This window comes from Numenius arquata, chromosome 3, assembly GCF_964106895.1.
Source record: "Numenius arquata chromosome 3, bNumArq3.hap1.1, whole genome shotgun sequence".
Lineage (NCBI taxonomy): Eukaryota > Metazoa > Chordata > Aves > Charadriiformes > Scolopacidae > Numenius > Numenius arquata.
The window spans coordinates 56969268-56997069 of record NC_133578.1 but is presented as its reverse complement, the minus strand read 5'-3'; the positions used below and the strand labels follow the sequence as shown (position 1 = coordinate 56997069).

Sequence of the window (27802 nt, the reverse complement as noted above, 5' to 3'; positions counted from 1 at the left end):
GGCGTGAGAGGATGTATTCAGAAGGTTAAAACTGACACTGAGGGAAAGGGCCAAAAATTGTTTTAGAGAGAAGTCTGCAGAGCAGAGTTAGTGAATGGGGAAAGAAAATAACACAGACACCAGAAGGAAAAAGAAAGCTGAGGAAGAAGTGGTTAAACTACTGTTGTTGAAAAAGAACAGTAAAGACAGGGTTAGTATAGGATCTGAGGAAATAATAAAAGTTATAATTGACAGCAAAGTCAATCCTTGCAATGAAGCTGAAGAAAAAGCTGGATAATAAAAGGTATGTTAACTAGCATAAATACTTTTGCTCATGACTGTTGAACTTTTTGGAACATTATCTGCTTGAATGCAAGTATTATTTTTCTCTTTCAAGTAGCGAACATTAGTGTAATATCACCATTGGGAAGTGTTTTATTAGATCACTCAGTTATTAAATTGTTGTAAATTATGCTGAACCAAACTTCACATATCCAAAAGAGAAAACAAAAAGGAGGCCAATTTTTTTCAAAAGGATATACAAACTCAGTAATTTCAGAATCCACATAACACACTCTGGAAAGGACTGCATTATTGTAACACTCTGCCAAAGGCAGTATTATCAAGACTAAAATACAGAGCATGAGAAAAGAGAATGTACAGCTATTAACTCTCAAGGTCAATTCAGCTCTCATCTCACAGAAGTCTAAGCTACTTCAATTGCATGCAAGTTAAATGTTAAAGCAACTATCTCATTACTTACTTTATTACTTCACATTGAAAAACACTGACATTTCAGACATGGAGAACATCTGAGGGACAGTGCTGTTCTCTGTACTGAAAATCTCTTTGTAGCAAAAGAATGTGAGGAATTCATCTTGAAAAGTAACAATAATTACAAAGAACTATGAAGCTATCATCATTAGCAAAACAAATGCATTCTTCCAAAAATCATCAGGATTCATAATAAAAAAATATATCTATAAACCCTGATCTAATTTCAGCTTGCAGTTTGTTAATGTCTCAAAACATTTCTTATAATTCATTAACGCTGCATATGCTAGATTAAGAATTTCAGAAAAGTTCATACACCACAAAAATATGCTATAATTTTATCGACATTTTACAGACAAGATCAAGATACCATCAAAAAATGCAAAATTAGAATAAGCAATATAAATCAATAAAATTGAATGAAAGACAACACTATATTTCATCTGATAATCACTGTGCTCTACAGTTAAACAATTTTATTCTATAGCTGGCAGATTATAATTTTCATCTACTACTATCAAATGCCAAGACTGTAACAAAACTTTGTTGTAAACACAAGCAGCTTGTAACATATATACTGAGAATGTATTTTTAGGCAACTAAGTTTGCTTACAGAATGAAGTGCTGCATATGAGATAGGTAATATGAAAGCGTAACAGCTGGCAGTTTTGACAAAGGATGCTAGGTATTTACATGTTAAATAAAAGTAATGGCACATAAATATCTTTTTATCTGGGCAAGTACAATGAATCCATAGGATGAAATACAAATAAGTAAATACAAAGATCTACTTCTCCTTGGTGTATTATAGCTTGGTATTAATATAGTGCAGCTATAATTGCGATAACTGTTAAATTAATAAATCATTATTACCACCACCAAAACCCCAGCTGAACTACTTAATTTTTTCTGAAAATGTTTTCTATTATATATCTGTAGCCCTGAAGCGAGCACTTCTACCATGACAAAAACAGCCATTAAAAAGTCTCTATCATGGCCCTTTTATACTTCATTTATTATTTTCAATATCTGTAAGAATGCATAGCTTTAAGAAATGTATCATTAAGGTAAATCTTTCCCAAGAAATTTTCAAAGGATCTTGAAATCGCATTATTTCCAAATTAGGAATATGTCTGGTACGGTAACACAAGGCATTCCAGTAGTGCCGTTGGGGCCCAGCATGGATGGAACTGAATACCAGGGAAGCTCCCTTTGAAGATTTTAGAACCAAATGACCAATATTTGGCTGCATAACAGTCCCATAAACCAATACTTTTTAAAATTGCACTTTTATAAGTCATCATGCAAAGTATGCGTTATTAAAAAAATATTTACACATCAAAGTGGCAAAAATAATTTTTAATTACAAGTATTTTTCAGTTTTAAGTTTGATCTGATCAAATATACTACAAGAATAATTCTGATAGAAACTGGAGAGGAAAACGAAAGATAATAGGTATCTTCTCTCTGTGGATATCTGTTCAGCTGATATCTCTTGAGATAAATGGCTTGTAATATTTTTGTATTAATTGTTGCAAATATTAATGAATTAGTAGAAATTGTGGCACAGTAATACACCAACTTCTTTCAATTAATGCCGATAAGAAGAAAGTACTAATAGACTGATTAATTTAGACACAATAGCACTTATGTGAATCAATCTCCTCCTGATTAAGAAGCCATGCCATAAATTCCAAACAATAGTTTGAAAATTCTCTGGCTCTATAGCTTGTAATCCACTAAAATAGATCTTTGTTGATAGAAATACATTAAAATCTGAGAACAAAATCACAGGATAAAATTCTATTAAATTTACATCATGTCAATAGGCAGTCTTCATTTGCATAGTTATTGCTTTGTTGTGGAACTAGCATTTATTTGGATCAACTGTTCATCTTGACGTATAAGAGTGGTATGTATAAGGATTTTATACACAGATTTAGAAACAAATTAGATTCTCAATGAATAAATTTATCAAGTAAATGAAAACCAGGTATTGTACTGCAAGTCTGAATAAAACAAAGGAAGTATGATCTCCTTTATCATGCTTTGATACAGAACTTTTCACTGTAAGTAATGTCACTTATTAAAGAGAAGTATTTAGGAACTTCAAAAAAATTTAAAAAAACATGCTTGAAACCTTATACAGCAAACATTCCCATCTAAAATTCTGAAAGTAGCATAGGACAAAGAGGTGAAAGTTAATTACTCTTTTTTTTTTTTTTTCCCCGTCAAGGCTTTTCTAATTTCAATTTTCATTTCCCCTTAAAAACCAAGACCTTTCACTGCATACGTGGTCTCAGAAATTTCTGTGACTTCCAGAGTTGGAAAGCCTCACTTCTGTACACTCTTCACAAAATAAGATGTACAACAGCACAATCAAATAGGCACAATGTTAAAATATGGAGGAGACTTTACGATGGAAATGTTCCATGGAGTCTGTAAGTTCCATAAATATATGTCATTAGTCTGGATGTGATTAGACATGTGAAGAATGAAATAATGCATCTAACTCTCAGGAAAGTTATTCCCTGACACCATTCAAACTGTACAATGCTAAGGATACAGATAAAAGATGAAGAATAGATAGCAGAATAGTTAAGAGCAGAAATATTTGTTACAAGACTTAGAGTGAAAGGCTATTTGACTACATTGAGGTGTGAATAATGTCAGTTTTCCTTAATCTTCTTTAATGGCAGTAAGCCACATCTTCCAGTTACCCTTCCTGTTGATACAGATGCTGCTCCACACATCTGAATCTTTTTAATGAGGTAATTCCCTTCTAGTTAAAGGCAAGTTCTTTATCTTAAAGTGTAAATCCATACACACAAAATCACAGCCGTATACTGGAAAGATGCTGACATTTTTCCTCAAAAATATAAGCAGAGGGCTAACTAGGATACAGAAAATACAGGAAAGACAGAAGCAATACATTTAATTTTGCAATTACATAATATATGCTATATATAATATACACTAGCTAAAGACAGTAAGAATATGGAAAATGTAGGTTATTCCTACCCAAAGACAAGGATAATAGAGAAGAAAGAAGAAAACAATATAAATATTCTCAGTAGCATGAACTCTATAAATCAAATGAAACCATGCAGACTGCATTACTTTTTCACAAGTCTCAAGAGATAAAGTAAATGAGGAATTCAGAGAGAGCTTTTATGATTTTGTTTCTCTCAATAAAGTTCAGATTATAATTTTATAAGTATCATTTCAAAATATTAACACACTATAGTTACACATAGGATTTGAAATATCATAAATCCTGAAAAGATAATAAATCTCACTAATAAGTTAGACGATTAAAGTAGTCAAACATCAATACTTTACTTCAGAAAAGGTACCTAACAGCATAGATACAGATACACCTTTTATTGTCAATAAAGGATAGATGAGCTATCCTAAATCAGGTATCTCCCTGTTCTAAATCTATTCTCACCTAGTGATGTCAAGAAGTTTCACCACCTACACAATCAGATTGTCCAGGAGATCACATAGTTTACAGACTACAGGAATGGTTTCAAAAACATGAAAAAGCAGTAAAATGTTATGTACAAAAAGGTGTGTGGTTTTTTAGATATTTTCAGGTCACCTCACTATTTGAGATCTATTGTAAATTACAATTATAACCTGGCTTGATGCAGTTTAGCTAGGACGCTGAAGTGCAATATTTGACTACATCTGTGCCCTAATCAGACTGCGACTGCAATTCCCAACCAGAGAGTCCCCTTTTCTCTCTTGAATCCAATTCTTTGTTACTTAGGTACAAACTAGGAATACTGTCTTTCGAAGTGTACAGGAAAAAATGAAAGCAAATAAGGAAGTAAATACATTTCAAGACTATCTGCTTTAAATACACCATTTATTAAGTGCAAGAGTCCCTGGAAAGTGTGCACTCATTTTTTTCAAGAAAACAGTCATGCCATGTATTCAATCTACATTACTTCGCACTTGTCACAGGTTAAACAATCCTCATAGATGCAACGTAGCTCTTTTTGTAAATTTTACCCACTTCGTTGCTTTTCAGATCCCATAGCATCTTCATAAGATCCTTTTCTGTACCTTTGTCCCCAGCCCTACCACAGCAAATTGAAACTTGCATCAGGGCCATGGACATTTTCTTACTTCCTTTCGCAATCCGTTATTTTGAAAACTGTTTTACCGCCCAGTCATTTTTCCTATTCAGCAATCATAAACTAGTCCCTGACTCCATTCTACTCCTCTCCTTTTCACAAGCTGATAATTTTATAGCAGCCTTCTTCTTTAACCATCATTTTTGTTTCATCTGATGCTTGTGATGTAATTTATATGAAGTACTAGTGTGCTCTCCTCTCTCTGTGTCCTATCACTACTTTGTCTTTCCCAGCCTCATTCATTCCCCATTTCTAGCCATATCTCCCTTTTTATAATTTTCAGTCTACCATAGTTTCAATTCTGACTACAAACTTCTTTTAAAATAACTATCACTTTTTTTTCAATTATTTTTGACTACTGGTTTACTACTTCAACTGATTCTATGGCAATAGATAAACTACAAAATTATAGTCACAATAAAATGATTTCTGAAAGGCTTTTTCTATGTACAGTCAAGGTATACTCCCACCCAGGAGAGAGACATAAATGTTCCATGGATAAAACAGGCCATGATTCCCTTCAAATTGAAAGCCACTCAGTATATATAAAGGCTTACCATTTGTAAGCAAGCATTACCTTTGTATTTTCTCATGTGTTTAACCCACCATTGTTATAATTTCTCCAAAACTTTAGTACTGTATTAAAGAAATATGCCTTTCCCACAAATAATTACAAGGACACTACATTTTTACTTAATTCCATTCCAAAACATATAAATCCATTTGAACTATTCTGTGTCCTTTTGGTTAATCATATTAAAATATATCAACACTTTCCCATGGTTCTGTTCTTCAACTGTTGCTTCGAAATCAAAAGGGTCTGTGGCAATGGTTGGACATTTGATGACACCGCAATCTTCTTAACAGGCAACGATAATGAAACCACTATAGGATAGTTTCCAGAAAATAACCATCAAATCTACTGGCTCCAAGTAGGAAAAACAGGGGAAAACCAATAATGTTTCCTTTGCTATCTCACGAAGGTAGTTTCTGCATTACCTGTATCATCTCTGGATGGAGACACAGTTTGCTAGACTGCATTCAGCTTCCAAAACTTTGGATAGTGAGACTGACTGAACAGTTCAAAAACAATTGACAGGGAACAGAAATGAGTATCACTGCCTTGGTACCATAAACTATATGCATTCTCCCTTTAAGCAACCCTGATAGGTTCAAGAGAGACTACTGATGATAGCAGGTGAAAGTAACTCCTTTTGAAGAAAAACAGTAATTGCCTAACCTTATCTCTATCAGCACAGGACATTCCTACTGATAGCCTAATACTTTATCAACCTCTTCTCTTAAGGTATCACATATAAAAATGCAAAACTATGTAAAAATATTTGCATGCTGTGCTTTTTTTTTCTTCACTGACCAAGGAAACGTGATTAGACGGCTAGAGCTTTATTTGCTTTCTTTCATATGCCGTCTATTAAAGCTCAGAGGCAGGGGTGCTGAAAGTAGAAATGTGTAATAATATTAGATAGGAAAAAATAACTATTCCACATGCTCTTTGATTTGGTGGTGTCCTGAGAATGCAGTGTTCTCTGACAGGGTGCTGACGTTGGCTAAAGGAAGGGCACACACATTCAAGACATGGCTTGAATTTTGAGGTTATGCTTACCTATGATTCTGCAGTTTTAACCTTCCAACCCTTTAAAATCTTTGCATAAATACAATTGACTCTTTGTAATATACTGAACAATAGTTATGCAAATTGCTTCAAAACTTAGAGATTACAGGCACTGTTAAGAAAACATGTTGATCTCTGATATTCAGGAACAGGAATTTTATTAGCATCTTCTATCAAAAAGCCTGAAACACAAGAACTATTTTACCCCTTTATTTAATGACCTTAAATTGTCCTCCAACAAATTTGCTAATCTCATCTCTATTCATGCATATTTCTTGCATAATAATGCTTCACATGATACAGTATTACTGTTATTTTTTCTGCTCCTTGGAATTATTTTTATCCTCTATTTACGTTTTTATGTACTATTTGCTCACAGTCTTAGTTCTTCACTTACGGTATTTATGTAATCAATATCTATTTTTTCTCACAGATTTTCTTAGCTATAATACTTCCATGGCTATTTCCATGTGACTGTTTAGGTTAAATTCTTGACAGACAAACTGAACTTAAAAACAGGACAAGCTCCTGTAACAAGACTATAGCAGAAAAATCTTTGTATGAAAAGGCAATCAAAACAGGGCAACAGCAATATGAGGTGCCCATATTCCTCCTTGCTTCTCTCTGCAGATTGCCAACTGCAGCCAGGCACTAAGCTGTATTAGTATTACCTTACTGTTTTCTGTGCAAACAGAACATTTAAAGCGTTCTCAGATGAAAGCAAGCACAGTCCTGTGCAGAGGGTAAATCCCATTATTGGAAGGCTTCAAGGAACTTGAAGCTTCCTTAGGTAGATTCTGTCAGGCTACATCTCTGGTAGATCATAGTCACAGATAAAATATATCTCAGCATCCAGGAGTGAGAATAGTGTTATGGCACCTCCTTCCAGATCTCCTGACTGCTATGCCTTGAAAATGAACTGTTTTTAATGACAGAGGGATGTCTGTAGGGGACAGTTGAGTGCCACGCATAGCAGAGAATGCAAGTCCTGGAAGCTGCACTGATTTGTTCCTCTGCTACTCCTCCACTTCTACCACTTCAGTACGTAGGGCTATTTGACAAACAGAATCAGTTTGGAAAACCAACCTAGCAATACAGGTATGAACTATTTGGTGCTCATTGTAGAGTGTTCAGAACCATCTCAGATGTTTCAGCCCCACGTGCCATTGTCCCATGTGAACTTACCATGGAAGACACTACTGATAATGCAAATCAGAGCAAAATTTATGCTCTTACCAGGCATCAGCCCTCACGGAAAGACCTAGGGCTGTAGAATGCAGAACACAATTTTTACTCAGCTTTATATCTATTCTAGAGTTTGACAATTGTGACTGTTGCTTTCCAAACAAATTCTGTGTATTCTCTGCAGCACTGGAGATCAGTGGTACCATTCCAGAGGGAAACAGGTAAAATAAATATTGTTTTAATACACGAAACAGTACTAAAGTGACAACTTTATGTCCATATTTGTTTCTGATTTGTATTCTGGGTTCCAAAATCTAGAGCACCCCAAGAGCAGGCATCTAATAAAATATGGCTCCCATTTCTAAAAAAATGGTGAAGGTGGCTCTAAACAAGTATTGCTAATAACTATGAATGTGCCATCTGCCTAGACCACAGTTCTAAGCCCACCACAGCTGAGAGGTGGAGATAATGTTCTTACCTAGCTAATAGGTAAGGGAAAAGTCTGGGCAGAGGCATTATTCTGCAGAACTCGCCCTGGAAAGGCAACAGTGAAGATCTGTAGACACTGTATTTTGAATCTGTCATGCAATAGTTAAAACACTCAGTTGTAAAAGAAAATACATTATATTCTGATCCTGACTCTTATGAGTACTTGTTTTATGCTGTAACTTTCTCAAATGCATTAAAAATTCAGGGAACAGGAAACACAACTGCAGGTCTGGCCTTTTGCAGCTAGGTTCCCTAATTCCTAGGTTACAGCCAATCCAGATTTTGCTGCTCTTCTTCAGCTCAGAGTCTTGCATTTTCAGCTGTACAACAGTTGAGCTTCAAAAAAACCTTGGAAATGATCACTATGTAGGTGAGCCTAAAACTGAGACTACAGCATTAATTTTGGAGGTGGAAAAATTGGCCAATCTTGTAAACTTTAACTTGTGTGATTGCGAAAAGTGTTGTTATTCTAATAAGTGAGATAACTGATGAGCCCAATAGGGAGGTATCTGCAGCCCAAAACTGAACCTAAGTAGTCTTGTAACTGAAAAATTCCCATTCACTTGAATAGACGTGGATCAACCTTTAAATAAAGGAAGGAAACCTGCAATTTAAAGATTTCTTTTTTCCTCTCCTCTCCTCTCCTCTCCTCTCCTCTCCTCTCCTCTCCTCTCCTCTCCTCTCCTCTCCTCTCCTCTCCTCTCCTCTCCTCTCCTCTCCTCTCCTCTCCTCTCCCTCTCTATTCCTTACAGTGTGTTTTTCACCATAAGATCACAGTGCCTTTTGCAAGTGCATAAATTAATGTGATTAGGACCTTTTATTGTCTGATGCAGATGAGAGAATCTGAATCTATTATTATTAACAATACTATTATTATTATCATCATTATCATCATGATTACTACTAGTTTTACTTTTTATTGCTTTTACTTTTTATTTACTTTTTATTGCTATACATTTGTAGGAATGAAGATAAAGTTGAAGATTTGCACTTTATGTTTGGGGTGGAAGAAAGTTTGTGATAGTTTTTAGTTTCAGAAGAAATCCATTCATGCACAGGATGGAGGAAGGAAAAGTTCTTTTAGATTTGAAAACTCCAGCCATATGGAGATGTGAAATGTAGCTTGTATAAAAATTGCATCAGAACATTATCTCTGCCATGTGTGATGGTGCAAGAAGGTTTCAGACTCAAGTCTTTAGAAAATTACTTTCCCACCATACATGCAATAGATACCTTGGTTTGGTCAACCGAATAAAAATCAACATAAGTCATACTTGGATTCACACATAGATAAATCATAACAAAATTCAAAACTAAAAAGCAAGCTAAGTCTAATATTGTGCCAGAACACCTCTTGTCTAATGCATGTGCATTCTAACACAATTGTTTACAAAAGCAGAACTAATTTGGCTATTCTAAAACAGAGCTATGGTCTCTACATACTAAAAATTTCACACCAAAGTGAAAAAAAATAAGGTACATCAAGCACACACGCATTACAAAAGCATGAAATGTGTTTTTATAGTCTCATGCTTTCATGTGGTTTTCCAAACCCTGACAAACCTGGCTCAGAATGGTGTTTCTTTTTCGGCAATGGTTTGTCATCAGTTATTGTACCATTCACCTTTTTCTGCTGGTCCTCCCATGTAACTTCTAGCATAAACCAAAAAAAATCAGAAATATTATGTAGCTTATAAGACACGTAATATAATTTGGGACAACTTGATCTAAACAAATGTACTATTATTAACATGGCACAAATTTAGATTAGTTCTATAATTTAGAGGCCTGTGGTGGAGAGAATTAGTAAACAACTTAAACATTGAACAGAACATACTATATCTATGTAATTTGCCAAATGTTCTTCTCTCTCTGATACTTAACAATTGGAATAAAAACTCAGGAGGTTATTTACGCAATAATTTCTTTCATTTTTAAAAGTTAGCACTCTATAATCTATAACTTCTTACAGTAGCTTTGTGTTTCTGTGAATTAAAAAGGAAATCAAAAATTATTTTGGTAAAAAGGTCTTTGCAAAGGTATAATTCAAAAAAAGAAATACACAAAACAAAACTGAACCAGTTTTGTTTACTATAAATTGACAAAGTATTTTTAACAATGAGTTAAGTCAAAACTAGGTTGGATTGACTTTCTAAATGTGGGATTCGATTTAAATTCAGTCTTTATTTTAGGCAGATTAAGTTACTCAATAAAAACTCTCTTGCTAATTATGGATCCTGTGCCCTGAACCCAGCATTTCTTACCTAACAGCTCAGAAAAAGAGGTATGAATAGGAGCAGGTACACTCTCTTCCAGACAGAGACTCCATTCTTTTACTTGCAAGTCATTAGTCTTTCTGAGGTCGTCAGATATTTTTGGTCTACACTTTAATCCTCCATCTTCTCACAATTAAACTGGGTGGTTACCATAATACTTTTTCAAAGTATTCAAACCTTTCAGTATCTCATGCTGAAACCAAATCTATACCAATTAACTAGACAGATTCAATACCCTTACCTCCATTTTTTGCTTTGGGCTCTTAAGAATCTGTTTATTTTGCTGATCCCACAGAGCACAAAGTTCCTCACAGCCATAATACAGACATACTCATTTTCACGGTCACAGAAACAGCCAGTGATGGACAAGAACACAACAGATATGGAATACATTTTCAAACTTACAAATTTAAAATAAATAGACATAAAGTGATATTAGCCCACCACTTTTTTTTCTTTTTAAATGAGACTGATGGATATCCGGCATTCAAAATGTAAACATGTGAAAATGGTATCTTTTGGCATCCTGCCTTATCTGTGGCTGTTGTGGTTCTATGACAGGCTGTCCTATAAAAGATGGCTTTGATTTTTCAAAATGATGGAGTTGTAGGCTTCAGGTAATACATCAATAAAATTGTCAATATAATGATTTAATGACAGCACAGATATGCAAGCTGAAACAGAAGCTGTCATTTTTGAAGTACCATGCGTACGAAGTACTAAATAAGAAATTTAAAAAGGAACATTCTGTTTCCAAACTGTGGAAATAAAATCTTATTATGTTTCTTTCTTAAAGAAGTATGATTCTTTCTTTTTCTCTATGAAAATACACATTTAGCAATAAAATATTTACTGATGCCATCTACACTTCCAGAAGTGTCTTCTTAACTAATGCACACAAAAAAATCAATGACCTTAGTAAAACTACCTTTGAATTTAAGGAATAGTCAGCACTAGGAAAAAACAACATTAGACAATCATTTAGCACAAATAGTGGAGATAATCAGAATAAGATAAAAAGTAGGCAGAGAGTAATCTCAAGCACAAGATTTTGTCAGGATATATAACAAATAGTCTAAATACTGAAGAATACCAGGAAGCCCAGAGTGATTTCTATGCTAGCTTTAAGGCAGTTTTAGAAGACAGGATGTTCTTGGTCAGAGTTCTTTCTCATAACTCCTGATACAGTTCTGAACCTAAAAACTGTAGTTTGCTCAGTCACCAAAATCACTTATAGTGATTTTATAATTCCCTAAGAAAAGAAAAGCTTTCCTAAACCTTGCTAATTTTTTGAGAGCTAAGTATCTACAAAACAGTTAACCCACTTGGAAGCACTCTAAAAGTGCTTCTATAATAACACATGAACTGACAAGCATGATGAAATAAGTATCAAATAAAAATAGAGCTCTTTGAATAAATATTTTTGCCATGTTTTAACATTTAAAACAAAACAAAACAACTAATGAAACTATTATAAAAAGCAAGACAGGCTACTTTTTTATGTTTATAGTAAAAGCAATAGTATGAGCATGTAAACACTTTCAGAAAAGGTTCCAATAACCATCCTTCTATACCTTTAATTATCGTTATGGCATGTCAGCATTAAATTCAAATGGCTTCTTAATTTTACCAGCACTTAAGTACAACTCTTAGTTTGAGTATAAGCAGATTGGAGATACTCCAGATCAGGTGAAAAGCTTCATTGACTTCTAGGACATTGCAAGAGTTTGGCTAGTAAGGGTTATTATATCAACAGAGAAATAAAAGTAGATACATCCATTAGATTTACTCGAACATTTAACCTTTTCTTCACCATTTTCTAATTCATTTTCCATCTCCATGCTCTACAAAGCTAAGAAAATATGTTGTTAAATGAGAGCTCTCTGTTTGGGAACTAGTAAGAATGCTGATGAATAGGCAACATGCTAAATGTCAGTGCTGCCCATATCCTCTCTGGTTAGATAAAAATGCATTATAGTCTCTAAAATCTCTTTTTTTTTTTTCCCCCAAGGCAAAGGGCCACCATCTGTCCCCTTGTTGTTTTAATCAAAGCCAACTTTGGTCAAATTGTAAACATCTGGAAAGAAAACATACAGTTTTCTAATTCATCATTCACCTCTTACCACTCTCACTTCCCATACAAATGAACTTCAACTTGTCTTCTGTTGTGATAATCAGTTTGAAATGTGTATAAAGAAAGGTGTATAATTATTGAATATTTATACAAAAAGACCTCGTGTAGATTATATAAAATATGAGATTCTTGAGTCAGAATATTGTAGTTATCCGATGCCCCTTTGGGGCTAGCAGGATTTGATAGGTGCACTGATCCAGATTTTTCCCATCAGTATGAAAGGTACAATCTTTAGATGGAGTTGTTTCATTAGATGCAGTTGTTGCACCTACCCCCTGGGCATTGCCCACCGCAGTGAATTATGTAGCTGGGCTCTCCCCGCTGCACCTCAGGTTGTGTGCCATTTCCTCTTGAGAATGATACTCACTTGTGCTGCTGGGAGAGGGGAGTGGTGCTCTCCAGTACATCCGGTGTTAAGTACAACCTCAGCATTTCTTACATTTTTGTTCAGAATAATAAATATGAAAAATATGGAAATAATATATTATAAGAATAACTCCAGCATTATCTCCAGCTTTTCTGAATTTCTAAACATGCCAACTTAGTACCAGGAATGTTGCAGTTGAAATGGAATGATGCAGAAAACTGCAGAAGTACAAGACTATACAGCAAAATACCAGATGCTAATGATGAGGAGTTTTCTTATGCAAATACTACCCCCCTCCTTTCTTTTCTCCACACTAAAGACAGTAATAGCCCTTTTCACAATCACCCTTTGCTTCAAACATTTTTACATACTTTCTTTTACTTAAATTTGTCTATTTTTTATTAAATCAACTCCGTTTTTTTTATTCTTTTCAGCAACTAAAATTTCTGTGAACCAATTTTTATCTGTGCATTTCTAGTTTTAGACTTTAAATTAGGTTATCATGAAGTCTTCACTTTTTCATTAGGAGATACTTAATTTAGTCATCTTTTCCTGCAAACGAAAAATCCTCAGGACTTCTTTCTATTTTTAATTTTATAAGATGAATTCTTAGAAAGGAATTATGTTCTTAATAATATATGGTGACAACTACTGTAAAAATGAGTCAAAAGTGGATTTGGCTAGTGTTTCTTAAACACACAGCAGCACAATAACAAGAACTGTGTGATAAACCATCAAAAGCTGAGAACGTCCAAATGTTTGGAACCAGATACTCGAGGTCTTGAAGTCATGTATTAAGAATACAAGAAGGAGAATAATTAATTAAAGACATAGAAAAGGCTAAAATCATGATATACTAGTTTTAATTTACAAAACAAAGTCCCTAAGAAAAATTTAAAAAGCCATCAGTCTTGAGAGCTCACAGAGAGACAAATATTCTCAGCTGTGTCAAACCTCTACTAGGGGAAAGCAAATGGCTTTAAGTCATGATACATGAGTCATCCCAGGTCTACTACATTGCATCTGGAATGAATCCAGGCCCACCTTGCACCACCAGCATGCTGCTAATGGCATCAAGGCCAGCTCCAAGTGACACAAAGTCAGCAATGAATGCTTTATGCCAGACTGCTGCTGCTCCTACATCAGAGAAACCTCCAGCTGCCTCACTAAAACAGGGCTGATGTTCCCCTACCCGGCTGTAAGAGGAACCAGACTCATCCATTATCTGAAGACAAACAACACCACACATATTCTTTTTCTGACAAACTTAGAGCAAGAGCTCCTGTCTCTCCAGGTAACATTCCACAGTGAATCTGAGGACACCATTTTTCAGCTTCCCCTTTTGATACAGTAACAGTTCATCTACATTTTTCCCTCTATACACTGGAAGAATATTTTAAAGAATGATTCTATCATTAGAGTCCGCTCATCTGAGACACGATGATCTGTTTTTTCTCTGAAGAGGAAAATTTGGGTCTTGCATCTTAGAGCATTGTCCTAAATGCTGGTATAGTGTGGATAGTACAGGGGCAGGGACAGCACCTCTCCCTTGTGCTTTTTATGAGCCAGACGAACAGCTCGCACGCACACACATGCACACACCTTCACAGGGAAGCAGTTTGCAATTTTGTGCCAAAATAACAAATGAATGCTGGGATGTGTTAATAACGTTTTTAAACAAATAAACTGTTGTTCATAAATGGCTATGTAAGCATCACTTATATTGTGGTTTTAACTAATGCAGCATGCCAATAAGAATTCTGACATATCTTAATTATTTATTATTTTCATTTCATCTTCCTTACTGAACTACATATTCTGAAAAAAAAAAAAAAAGCCACCCTGGGCTTCATTCCCTGGGGCTGCAGTGGGAATACATTAAAAGAACTTTAATGGAAGTCATTAGGTAGGCAATAAAAAATATTGCCACATATCTACATTTAATACTATCATTACTAGTGTAACAAAAATGATAGTGCACTGTAGGTTATTCCTTTACTCCATAAATGTTTTCTTCAAATTGAGTTTAAGGCTACATTAATTACTTGTAGCTGTAAAGCACTTAACAAGCCTAGTCCAGTAGCAGTCTCTTCTCATCATATTCCCTAGTTGCAAATCCCATCAATTCTGTTCTAAACTTATTTTTAAAATGTTTTACTAGTGGATCCCTCTCTATGGGGAATAAATTGATTTGACTCTTCTATTGCTTATTTTAAAGAAAAATGTAGATGTACTCAAGCAAGATCACAGAGACTACATGCTGCAATATCACTTAGTAAAGTCACAGGCTACCTTTAGCTAAAAATCAAAGTATCATGTTGCTATTTTTATAAATATAATAGAGTTGTAAAACATGAAGAAAAACTTAAATGCACCAGACTAGTCAGAAGAAAAACTACTGTCAGTTAATGGTACATTAAATATGTGTACATTAATATTTAATAAATTATATTTAAATATCACAAAGTAGCTATATTTGTTTTAAGTCACTGTCAAAGCTTTTTTTTCCAGGACTGTTTGGGGCAGGGGGAGGATTTGTTTATTTCATAGCTTCTTATATGTTTTTAAAATATGGCAGTTTTGCTCCCTCTTCTGGTTATGTGCCTGAAACACGTTAGAAATGAATGCAATACAGCTGGCCTATTATGAATAGGCGGATTTGATTATCTCAGAAGAAGAGTGACCTGCTTAAACAAGCACTGCAGGTTTATGTTGGCAGGACTGACTTAAGGCAGGAGAAAGGGTGCAGAGACCTTACGAGGAAGACAAAGACACCATATAAAGATACCATTGATGTTTCTGCAGGTTCTAGAGGCATGTCACAGGAGATTGGGGATCCCATATCCTGGATGAGCACTACTACACACTTCTTCTGCTCATATTCCATTCCCCAGCATCCACACCTGGTCTGCTGAGGACCAGACATTGAGCTAGACAGATTTTTAGTCAGACACAGTATGGCTATCCTCATAATGCTATGAAAGGTAAACATAAAGTCAAAATAGCTCCAAAGTCTAATGATTAATGAATTAAGTAAGGAAAATTACAAGCAGTGGCCAACATAAATGCTGAGCAAAGTGCAAGCTTCTGCTCTGCAGCTCCCTCCCGCAGTCTCTGCTCAGTTTGCATTCCCATTCCCTGGGTGTCAGTGAGTGCTCTGTGCATGCAAGGAAATGTGAACAGCCTACAAATCCACTCTGCAGAATGCAGGATGTAAGGTTTAGCTTGGCATAGGGTGGGGGTTTTTTCCAGTTTATTTTTTTTCCTTTACTAAAAAAGGTGCAATCTTATAGCAAGTCTTCAAATATTTTCTATGCAGAAAGGTAATTTATTATTATATGACCATACATCTCTCTCACACACACACATATACACAAAAAAGCTCTGAAAGCAATCATAGGTTTTCTCTTTTTAAGTGCAGTTAAGATTGAAGTTTATGGCACAATTCTAAAATGTTAAAAAATTATTCACGTCAAAAAATGGTTCTGAAAATAAACCAGTAATTTTAAGCACTAATACAAACTAACAAAGGAAATGCAACAAATGGCTTACAGAAAGACGAAAAACATAGATTTGTTTCTTCAGAAAGCTCTAGGTTCTTCAGAATATCAATTGCTACTAATTAATAACATAGAAGTTTTCTTATTGTTTAAATTTACATGCACATTTTACATGCATCTTTACATGCAAATGGTGTCCACAGCAAAAAACCTGTGCTATTTCTCAGCATTACTTATAAAGTGTTAGATTAGCAATCAGACAAACTATGTTTGACTAACGGACAAAATGACATCACATTTTCACGTACCAGTCTTAGCAATGCTACTTTATAGTGTGGTGTAGTTTTGAAAGTGCCACCTCACATTTTGTATAAATAAGTCAAATTTGAAGCTATTTATGGACAAGTTAGTAGTTAGACTCTTTCTCATCTGCTGTATCTTCCTGGTTGTTTTAGAGCTAAATTTGTTAGTCACCTGTATCATGAGGAATTTCAGCAGAATATAGGTTCTTTAATCTGGAGAATTTGTATCTCATGGGTACTTTAATTCTACTGTTTTGTGTTGTTGTGCTCTTGGGTTATTTCACCATTTTCCCAGAGTGCAGTTTGCAGTTAAGTGCCTGCCTACAACTACCACACTCTCAATAGGTTTCTATCTTACTTAAACTTTACTTTGCTTGAACTAGAATTTAATTACAATGTAGTATTACTCTAGGTACTCATAACACATATAGATATATTAAGTGGTGTCACAGAACACATAAAACACATATTCAGAGTAATTTTTCATGCAAAATTCAGAAGCTGTCATCATTTCTTTGCAAAGCCTAGAGTCACTGGGCAGGGGAACAGAGAATACACAAGAGACTCATGGAAGCCATGTTTAGTAGTTCAGGCAAAATGTAGGCCCCATTTCCAGGAATCCCAAATGGTCTTAGATGGAAGGCACTCAGGTCAGCCAGCAGGATGAGAGTTCCCTCTGGCATGACAGCCCCATGCTTGTTTTTCAAAAAAGTATATCTATACAGTATTTCTGCAAGTCAGCTAAGCAGGTTCATCTGTTACCACTTCTTTGACTGGGGTCCCTTCATCCTGCCCTAGTTTGTACTTCAGCCACTTAAACTCTTTAGATTGTGTCTGAAATCTGCAGCTAGTCTGGAATATGGCATACTTTCAATTCCAGTACTCCAGGCCTCCAGACTGCTCAGGGAGCAGTGGGGCTCCCATGCAGGCAGAAACCAGAGTGCATACAAAGGGGAGGACCTGGGGACTTGGGTCGTGTCTTGGTACGGACTCAAGGTACAAATAGGCTCCAGACACTTCTCAGCCTGGGAGGTGAGAACTGGAAAGTATTCCTGATTCCCATAATATAGACAAAGCTGTTGTTTAATTATGTAAAATATTCTAATGAGCAAGGGAACTGATAACCTGAAAAGCTTAAAATTCTGCTTCAGTAACTATATCATCTGTTATGCACCCTAAATTAAGACAGTAAAGGACAGAATTACCAGGAGCCTTTTCTCACAAACCCAAATGATCAAAAGGTGTCATACAAAATACTTGAAAGAGAAATGAAAAAGACCTGGAAAAAAAAATGAAAGGGATAATGGTTTTGGTAATAAATATTCAAAAATGACCATTCTTTTGGAGTAAAAGAACTCTGCAGAAGATTCTTCTAAAACACAAATTGGACACCCTAGAGAAATTAATAAATATATGAAAACAAACTGTTTTAAATATAGTTTATAAATTACTGTATAAAATTTATAAAATACTACTAACTACAGGTTAGTAGTATTTAGTTTCTTGTGCAAAGTACATCTTTCAGGCTCTATAATTAAGTATAAAAAAATATTGTGTTTGTTGGAAGCGTGGAAGATAAACTGAGAACAAGAACAGCTTTAGCCTGACTTAATCACCGATTATTGTTTTGTTAACCTTGTCAAGTCAGTGGCAAAAGCCTCCAACTTTACCAGGATTGGAATTTGGATCTTAAAAGTATAAAGCACTGAGTTATCTGATAATTAGCATGCATTACAGCTACAGCAGCAGACTTCTGGCATTTGAATTCACTCAAGACTGCGCTGGCACAGCCACTAGAGCCAGGGAGGTGACCCTGTGCATTGCTCTGCTGGGCTGCCAGCACAGCCCCCTCTCTGCAAAGGCACTTCATTCAGTCCCTCTACATTGGATAATAAGTGGCGTATTACAAACGGTGTGGTTTTCCCTGCAATACAATGAATTAGCACAGGCAAAACCGAATCCTTACTCTCCTGATACCTGTAGTGACTCTGCTAAATTATTCTAGGGAAGGGAAAGCTAGGAATAGCCCATAATAGTGTAACTGGGGCTATCCCCCGTGTGCGCTCCTGGGAGAGAGGGAAGCGTAAGAGTGAATATCCAAATTTTAACAAAGCCAAGGCACTATCTGTATGATATTTCATTTGCTGGCAAAAGATATTGATGAGACAAAGTCTAAACGTAATATGGCTTTAGAAGAACACAGAAAAATAATAACAGATGTATTCAAAATTATCATAGCAATTTAGAAGCATGAACTCAAATGTAACTTCAAAGTAAGCTGTGGTTGTTCATTGCAACATTCCTGTTCTATTTTTAGATAATAAATCTAAATCTCCATGTTAGATTTCAGTGCTTTGAATTAAGCTTATTTCTACAGCATTTGAAAAAGAAGAGAATATTGAACATAATAAGAACTAGACAATAGAGATGATTTCTAATAACATAAGCCTTTCTCTCCCAATATATGCTAATTAAAATCGTCCAGCTCTCGTGTGACTAGCAAAAATGTGCCAAACTTGTAAAATACATAGCCAAGTGATGTACAAGTATATAGACCTGGTAAAAAGTGGAAGACTACACAAAAAATTTTGTAGATGTCTGCACAGTGTACTTGGTCTCTTAGAGCAAGGCAGACTGAGCCTACATGAACAAAAGTAAAAAAAAAATCCCACAAATTCTAAACAGGCAACATGATCATATAGCTAGGTGGTGAAAACTACATCTTCAATAATACAATTAACTGTAAAAAAAAAATTATCTAGAGCTTTTGATTCCAAGAAAGATTTAAAAACCATAGTTGAAAATAATTATTTTAACTGCAAGAAGTAAAACAACACATTAAAAATGAACATACATGAACTTACTAATTTTGAACTAGTAGGACTAAGCAACACACACATGCAGCAAAAAGTAAGTATTACTCGAACACCCACAATTCACTAGCAATATAATCATCAACTTGCCTTTTCGCCCATTAACAGGTGGGGTTTGATGTTTTTCCTCATAATCTTTATAACATTAAAAACAGACAATGGTGATTAAAATTGGAACAGCTACTACGACAAACAATACAACTATAGCACACACAAATATTTTGCAAACTAGGTTAGCACATTTCCATGCACTATGCTGGAGTTATCACAAAGCACACAGAGTGAACAGTACACAATACACACACCAGTGAACAGTACACACACAGAGACAGAACCGCAACAAAAGCAAGAAGAATGTAAGGTGTATTATAAGGAAAAATGCAAAGATCTTTAAGGACACTTTGGATGCTTAAGTGAAAATTACAATTAAAAGAGAATAATAAACCTGCTTTCCATCTGCCAAGTCTTGAAATTACTCTAGCATCCAGACTTCTGAACAAGTAATGAGCCCTATTATAGTAATTATTCCTTACTTTATTTTAAGAATAAAATAGTGATCCATATATTCTCTGAAATGACAATGGAAGTAGGGTCCAGGGCATGGGATTAAAAAAAAAATGTGATTCAGGCACTTACATTTTTAAACAGGGATGGCATTTTATGCATGCTTATGCTTAGCTAGCAATTGTTACTACCAGCTAGTACTAAATGTATTTCTTGCTCAGCTTGCCATTTTTTTGAGCCACTCTTCTGGAGCACCTAATTCTCTCCACATAACTGCAGTGACACCCTCAGTGCATTATCCTTCTCCAGGCTTCATTCCATGGGCCATGAGGTATGTACCACGCTGCCTGCTTTTAGGCAGTTAAGTTTAGCATTGGTCTAGCCCCAAATATTTATAACCAGAAATGCTTATCTGTGCTGCTCTTCCACATCCACCACAGTTGATGTATTGTCAATTATTAACAGGGATAACAAATTGTTTTTGAGAAAAGATTTAACTTGAAGAGCTAACAGAACATAACCTATTAATAGTGCATGTAAATGCACATTTATGCTTTTATGATTCTTCCTTTGAGAAAGAAAATTAAGAGCAGAAAAATGATGGTTGAAAAAAATCTTTTGATCTCTGCATGTCTTTGAACCCGTACAGTGTGTGTTTTCTGAAATTAGAAGGTAAAGTTATAGATTTTAATCACATGGTATTTGAGTTGAAAAAATACTTGCATTTGTTTGATTTTATCATCATCTATCAGTGTTCATTACACTAACTTCCTTTTTCTACCAACTGAACTGTCTTCTAAGCAGGATGAGGGACATGATAGAAAATATTCAAAGTATTTCAACGTAACGCGGTTTCCTATTATTTTTGTTCAGCATCATCAGTCACCTATGCAAACTAGGGAAGAAGCATCATGATACACTAATGTTTACTTCCCTGCTTGTAAAAAGTATCACTGCAAAGTACCACATCTAAAAAGTGTCCACTCAGATCTGCTAAAACTGTAACTTGATCATAGTGACAGAATATTTTCACAAAGAGGGATTACAAAAAGTTAGAAATTTATTTTTGCAGGTTGAACTTTTTTAAGCATTCACAAACTGGTAAAGAAACTATTCTTTATTGAACTTGTCTGTGCTGTTCTCACATAAAATGTAGTAATCATTGTCTGGATTTTGACTTTTAATAAATTTACAAGCTGTCTGAAAAAGCCTCCCTACATGCTCAGGGGAAAATGTTTCTAAAGGAGATAGGCACTTGTGGTCAGACAGACCTGCCTCGACCTCTGATTCCTGAACTCCAATACGCTTGTTTTCTTCATCTCCTGCTGCATTTGTACAAGCAAGGTATGACAGGGGGGGGAAAGCAAGACAAAAACATGCATGCTTTGTTACAAGCTGTTCAAATACAAGATAAACATCAAACAAAAGATATTCACAATAACATACAAACCCTCAGTCTGTGGCATAAATTATTTTTTGAGTGAATCAAAGATTAAATAAATCTTTGTGTTATTTTTCATTAATATCTTTGGTTTACTCCAATAAGATCCTTCTGCAAGTAATGATGGTCATATGCAGCCCTTAATATCCCTTGTTGCCAATTTCTTATTAAATTATTGAAGCACTTGAAAGCAGACAATACATACCACAGCAGAGAAAGCAGACATATATTGGTATATAATTGGTTTAAAAGCATCTTCTGCTTGGTTTTGCTTTAGTTTTTCTAGAAATAAAAGTTCAAGCCTCTGTTCTCAAAGAACATATTTAAAATCCTGTATAAATCGTAAGCAAGTTGGCATACCCAGTACAGAAGTGCAGAAGAAACAATGCAAACGTTTTTCCAGCTTGGAAAAAAAATCCTCAATTTTCCAGATAATATGCTTTTTACCTGGATTTCGGAGTAGTTAGAATTCAGAAAGAAAAACACCTTTCCATAACTATAGCAGCCTAGAGCATATCTAAATATCAGAGAATACTGAAATAGTCGAACAATAGTGAAAATACAGTTAATAATGAGCAACACAAATATATTTCCTTTATGTCATTAATAAAGAATCATAACTTTCTTTTTGTGACAAACCTCATCTAATACCAGGGTAACAACAGTAATGATACAGAAGAGTGTTGAGCTGAATAACTGGTGTACCCTATGCCTGCTTTAATTTAAATGTCAGTTATCTATTAAACACTGTTTTGATGCGACGCAATATACTGTAGTTTTTCAAGGTTCAGATTTTGATTACTTATTGATTTTTTGTGTTCTGTTTCCAGATTTTTTTTCCAGTTCTCTCATTACTTGTATAGGTTTATGTGCAACTAAATATCTCATTGAATTATTTGACTTCAGGTTTAGCTAGCATGTAATAATAATTTAAAAACTACTTGTTCTAGCAGGTTACTGGTAATACGGAAAGAGATTTAGGTTATAATCAAAACCAATGCAATGGAAGCTAACCTCCACATATATTTCTGCTCTATAGTTCCGCAATAAAATCATGACATTGACAATTCCAATTAAAATATTCAGCAGGGACACTATCTATACAGTTAATCTTCTCTCATAGAAAATCATGTATAGGAGGTGTGCCAAAGACTTTAAAAAAATTGATTCTAGCAGAATTGAACTAAAATGTTTTTGACATGTTAGTACCCTGAAACATGAGTAAACAACAACTGTTATAAGCACACTCTTATGATTTCTTACTCATTTTTCTTGATGCCCTTCAGACCTAGATGGTAAGACCTTCAACTGGCATAGAGAAAGACGTGTTTAATTCCTCCTTTTGACAATCCAAGAAAAAATTATGAACTATTACTTCCCTTGACAGGTTGGAACCTTTCAGTTAAGCACCCTAAGCCCTGTGTTATAGGTAACATTTCTTCAAGTTTTTCTATGGAAATTGTACTAATGCAAATACAATATTTTAATATTCTTCAATGGCTGAGGACTCTGCTGCCTCTCAAGAGAGTGAACTAAGCATCCAGAAGTAAAACCCAAAGATATATTCTTGCACATTCCTAACTGAAATAAAAAACTCAAGGCAGATTCATGCATTATCCTAAGGCAGCCTTGCTAATGTTAACTAAGCTATTCTCTTTGCTTTCCTGTCAAGCGCACATAATGTTGCCCCTTGCAAGCACAAAGGTGACTAACGTCAGACAGTCAGTACCACAGAAATATCCACATAGGCTGTTGTGTTTGACTAAGTCATCAAGTTCCCAGCTAAACTGAAGGTAGTCCAAGTTCCTATCCTATATTATATGCATGTGATCAATCAGCTCTTGCAAAACAAACCACCTGTATGCCATGTATTTTTAAGAACCCGGGAAATCACAGCTGATAGAGTATGATAGAATTATGACCAGTATGAATACAGGTTCTCTGCAATTGCATTATAAATAGTCTTTGTCTCCCATCAAACTATGACAGAGTACTGGAAAACACACAGTAAAATTTCTTCTCATTTTGCAAAATTATGTCTCACTTATGAAAGAAACTTTTTTCCAAATGACACAAAATCCCTTAAAATAAACAGCATGTCCTTCTATCTGTCAATTGTATCTGTGTTTTCCTAACCATGAGACTGTCTCAGTAACTTGCACTCCATACTGCATGAGTTGCAACAACAATACAATTGACACTACTGAAATTTCCTTTTTAAAGTTTTGAAATTGTATCTGACAGATAAAAAACTGGAGTTATGGCTGATAGTTATCCCTGATTAAGTCTAATCAACTATTGCTGTTAATTCCATTCATAGATAATTTTATTCTGAAATAAGATCACCCATACCAGAAGTTGAGGAGACAGTTAATCAGCATTTATGTCAGCTTTTGCAGACTCTGAAATAACTTTCCCAAGACACAAGATTATTATGAGATCATGTAATTAAAGTTTGTACAGAAGAGCATAAATAGAAGGGAAATCCTCACTGAGCTCTACTATTTCCTACATTTCTGAGTACTTCATTTTTATACTTAAAGGTTTTATTACATTTGTTTTTCCTGACATAATTTTCTAGGTTTTTTTGGTTGGGTGGATGATTGGGGTTTTTTTTTGTAGGGATGAAGAAAGAAAGGGCTATGTTTATTTTTAAGAGGAATAGGAAAAATCTATATTAGGAAAAAATGATATCTCTCTGATTAGTAATCAACAACAAATTGAAAGGGCTAATACAGAGTACTTTCAAGAGCACTTTATGGTGTTCCATTTTAATTAGCAGCAAGCAGTCATTGAGTTCATCCTTCTGCCAAGGTGAGTAAGAACAAAGAAATGCACTGTATCCACATATAAATGAAAAAAAAATCATTAAACCTTTAAAACTATAAATATTCCAGTATTCACTTATTTTCTGTAGAACATATCAGAGTACAAAACCATTTCACTGCTAAAACCAAGCTCAATTTAATACTATTGTTTTTCTAAACATTTTCATTAAAAACAAGCTATCTGTATCCTAGCATAATTTAAAACTATACAAGCAGAAGTTCAGCTAAAAAAAAAAGTCTCCTTGCATTTCAGTAGTGAAAATCTGGTAAAACCTTAAGTGGTCCCAAACTTCTTTTAGAACTATTTTCCAGCCATTTAAAATGAAAATATACTAAACTAACGAAGTCTAAATCAAAATCCAAACTACCTAGATGCTTATGGTATGTTCTGACTAGATAAGATAATGGCATCCTAAAGATGATTCCTTTTTTCTCTTCACAAAGGGCAAATCGTGCCTGACAAATTTGGTGGCCTTCTACGAATGTGCTACAGCATCAGTAGAAAAGGTGAGAGCAACAAACATCACCTACCTGGACTTATGCAAAGTGTTTGACACTGTCCCTCATGATGTACTTGTCTCTAAACTGGAGAGACATGGATTTGATGGGTGGACTGTTTGGTGGATCAGGAACTGGCTACATGGCCACACTCAAAGGGTTGCAGTCAATGGCTCAATGTCCAAGTGGGAGCCAGTGGCGAGTGGCATTCCTCAGGGGTCAGTACTGGGACCAGTGCTGTTCAACATGTTTGTCAGAGACATGGACAGTGGGATAGAGTGCACCCTCAGCAAGTTTGCCGACAACACGAAACTGTGTGGCGCAGTCGACACACTGGAGGGAAGGGATGCCTTCAGAGGGACCTGGAGAGGCTTGAGGAGTGGGCTCATGTGAACCTCATTAAGTTCAACCAAGCCAAGTGTAAGATTCTGCACCTGGGTCATGGCAATCCCAGGCACAAATACAGGTTGGGCAGAGAATTAATTGAGAGCAGCCCTGAGGAGAAGGACTTGGGAGTGCTCGTGGATGAGAAGCTCAAGATGTTGGCAATGTGCACTGGCAGCCCAGAAAGCCAACCGCATTCTGGGCTGCATCAAAAGAAGTGTGGCAAGCAGGTCGAGAGAGGCAATTCTGCCCCTCTACTCTGCTCTCGTTGAGACCCCACCTGGAGTACTGTGTCCAGCTTTGGAGTCCTCAGCACAAGAAGGACATGGACCTGTTGGAACAAGTCCAGAGGAGGACCACGAAGATGATCAGAGGAGCACCTCTCCTGTGAGGACAGGCTGAGAGAGTTGGGGTTGTTCAGGCTGGAGAAGAAAAGGCTCCAGGGAGACCTTATAATGGCCTTCAAGTACCTGAAGGGGGCCTACAGGAGAGATGGGGAGGGATTCTTTATCAGCGAGTATAGCGATAGGAGGAGGGGAAATGGTTTTAAACTGAAAGAGGGGAGATTTAGATTAGATATCAGGAAGAAATTCTTTACTGTGAGGGTGGTGAGACACTGGTACAGGTTGCCCAGAGAAGTTGTGGATGTCCCATCCCTGGAGGTGTTTAAGACCAGGCTTGATGGGGCTTTGAGCAACCTGGTCTGGTGGGAGGTTGGAACTAGATGATCTTTAAGGTCCCTTCCAACCCAAACCATTCTATGCTTTGATTCTAATATAAAATCTTCTTTCTCATTTAAGGCAAGTGTATGCTTCTGTAAGAACAGAAAGGACTAGCCTGTGACAATGAGATTTTCTTGTACGGCCATATAGCCTTCCCAACAACAGGCAACTGTTTTGATTAGCACCAACAGACACCTGTTTTGTTTATCACCAGGGCATATAAGAACACATAAAAATCTACACAAACGTCACTAAAGTGTTCAGGTTTACTTGCTGCTCTATTTGTTAAATAATAACGTATCACCTTCTACTACAGTCAGCATTTTCGATTCTACTGAATTTCAGTTTTTATCACTGGTACCTCATTTGCTTAAAAAAACTTTTTGTAAAATTCAATTCTCCACAGTAAAAAACTGCTATTAATCATAATTAGGTTCTGTCACTGACAGAAGTTAGGTAATCTGCTGTTCTTGTAGACCGTTATTCCTTTTAAAGAACATGATTATTCCCTTTAAAGAAAAGGATTAGAAAATCCTAAAGAAGGGTAGAGAAAGCCTCAAAGTAGAACTATATTCTTATTAGAATATGAGCTCTTAATTCTGACAGAAAATTATACACAATGCCACGTGAAAGCTGTATCTATGGATTATGTTTTTAACTACAATGTTTACCACCTTTATACATGTAAAATTCAACATGAAATGTGTCTAGGTACTGTATCTTGACTTACTGATGATGCTTTGATTGTATATTAAAACTCTAGTATCTGTGGATTTGACAATTTTCCATAACCCAGATTTTTCAAAAGATTATTTTAGATGGAGGTACAGGAAAATATTACTCAGTCTTCAAGTAAAAACAAATTGAGTTCCTCAAGTCCCAGCAGTACTTAGCAGAGCAAACAATTCTAGCACTCCTATAAAAATAATTATTTTATTGTATTTATCATATTTCTCTCTGTAGAACCTATGAGTAAATAAGACTGCTACCTTCTCTACTCAAACACAGTAAAAATATGCAGTACTTCACAACTGATGCCCTAAAGAGCTCACAGTCTAAATAGATATACTAAGCAAAGAGCAGGGAAGAGTGGTAAAACATGAAAGCATATACAGCAATGACAGCAAACGTCATGTGATTAGATGTGATTATTCCCTGGCATATCTAGATGCTATTTGATATAAGCATTTCACAACACATAAGACGACAAAGAAATGAATATACTAGGGTGATGATCTGAGAAAACAGAGTTCTCATATCATGAAGTTTCGCTTCCAAAATGGAAATAAACACTGCAAACACTGTAAATACTAAATTAAAAAGTCTGATGAGACAGATACAGTAATACTACATATAGACCCTCAGTGGTATAACCAAGGACTGCAATTGATATCTTGTGGCTTGCTATTAAGGAAATTAAATGGCTTTAATGGTATAAAATATAAGGGGATTTAATTTTAAGCAAAAGAATTATAACTTTTTGAAATACTATCTTGATTCAAGTAATTTTTGCTCCTTTATTATTATACCTAGTACTTGTATAACATTACAACATATTTGAAATAAAAACATTGTTCTGATTAAATGCATGGTGAACATTAAACATGTCAAATAGCCTTAAATGCTTAAACTTAAATATGTGCTTGAAGTGTTAATCCTGAAAAGGTACGTATCTATGTAGGTTAACTGAGATACTTTTAGTAGCTGCAGAGTAAACCCTTGGTATTTAAAAGCGGGTATAGGTCTAGGTACTTTTCTAATGATGGTC

General features: G+C 35.4%; 1 protein-coding gene across 40 annotated transcripts in view; it reads right to left on the bottom strand.

Annotated features, from left to right (window-relative positions):
• The window catches only part of RIMS2 (regulating synaptic membrane exocytosis 2), a 471979-nt gene that overhangs the window by 107817 nt on the left and 336360 nt on the right, over nt 1-27802 (bottom strand). The window contains exons 29-31 of one of the 40 annotated variants that reach the window (XM_074145857.1): nt 21433-21486; nt 19748-19792; nt 9769-9858 (exon numbers count right to left, since the gene is read on the bottom strand). The exons of 38 other annotated variants lie outside the window; for them this stretch is intronic. In XM_074145857.1, the coding sequence (XP_074001958.1) occupies nt 9769-9858; nt 19748-19792; nt 21433-21486 (189 nt within the window). The remainder of the gene's footprint in view (nt 1-9768; nt 9859-19747; nt 19793-21432; nt 21487-27802) is intronic. One more of the 40 variants, XM_074145858.1, reaches the window with a different exon arrangement.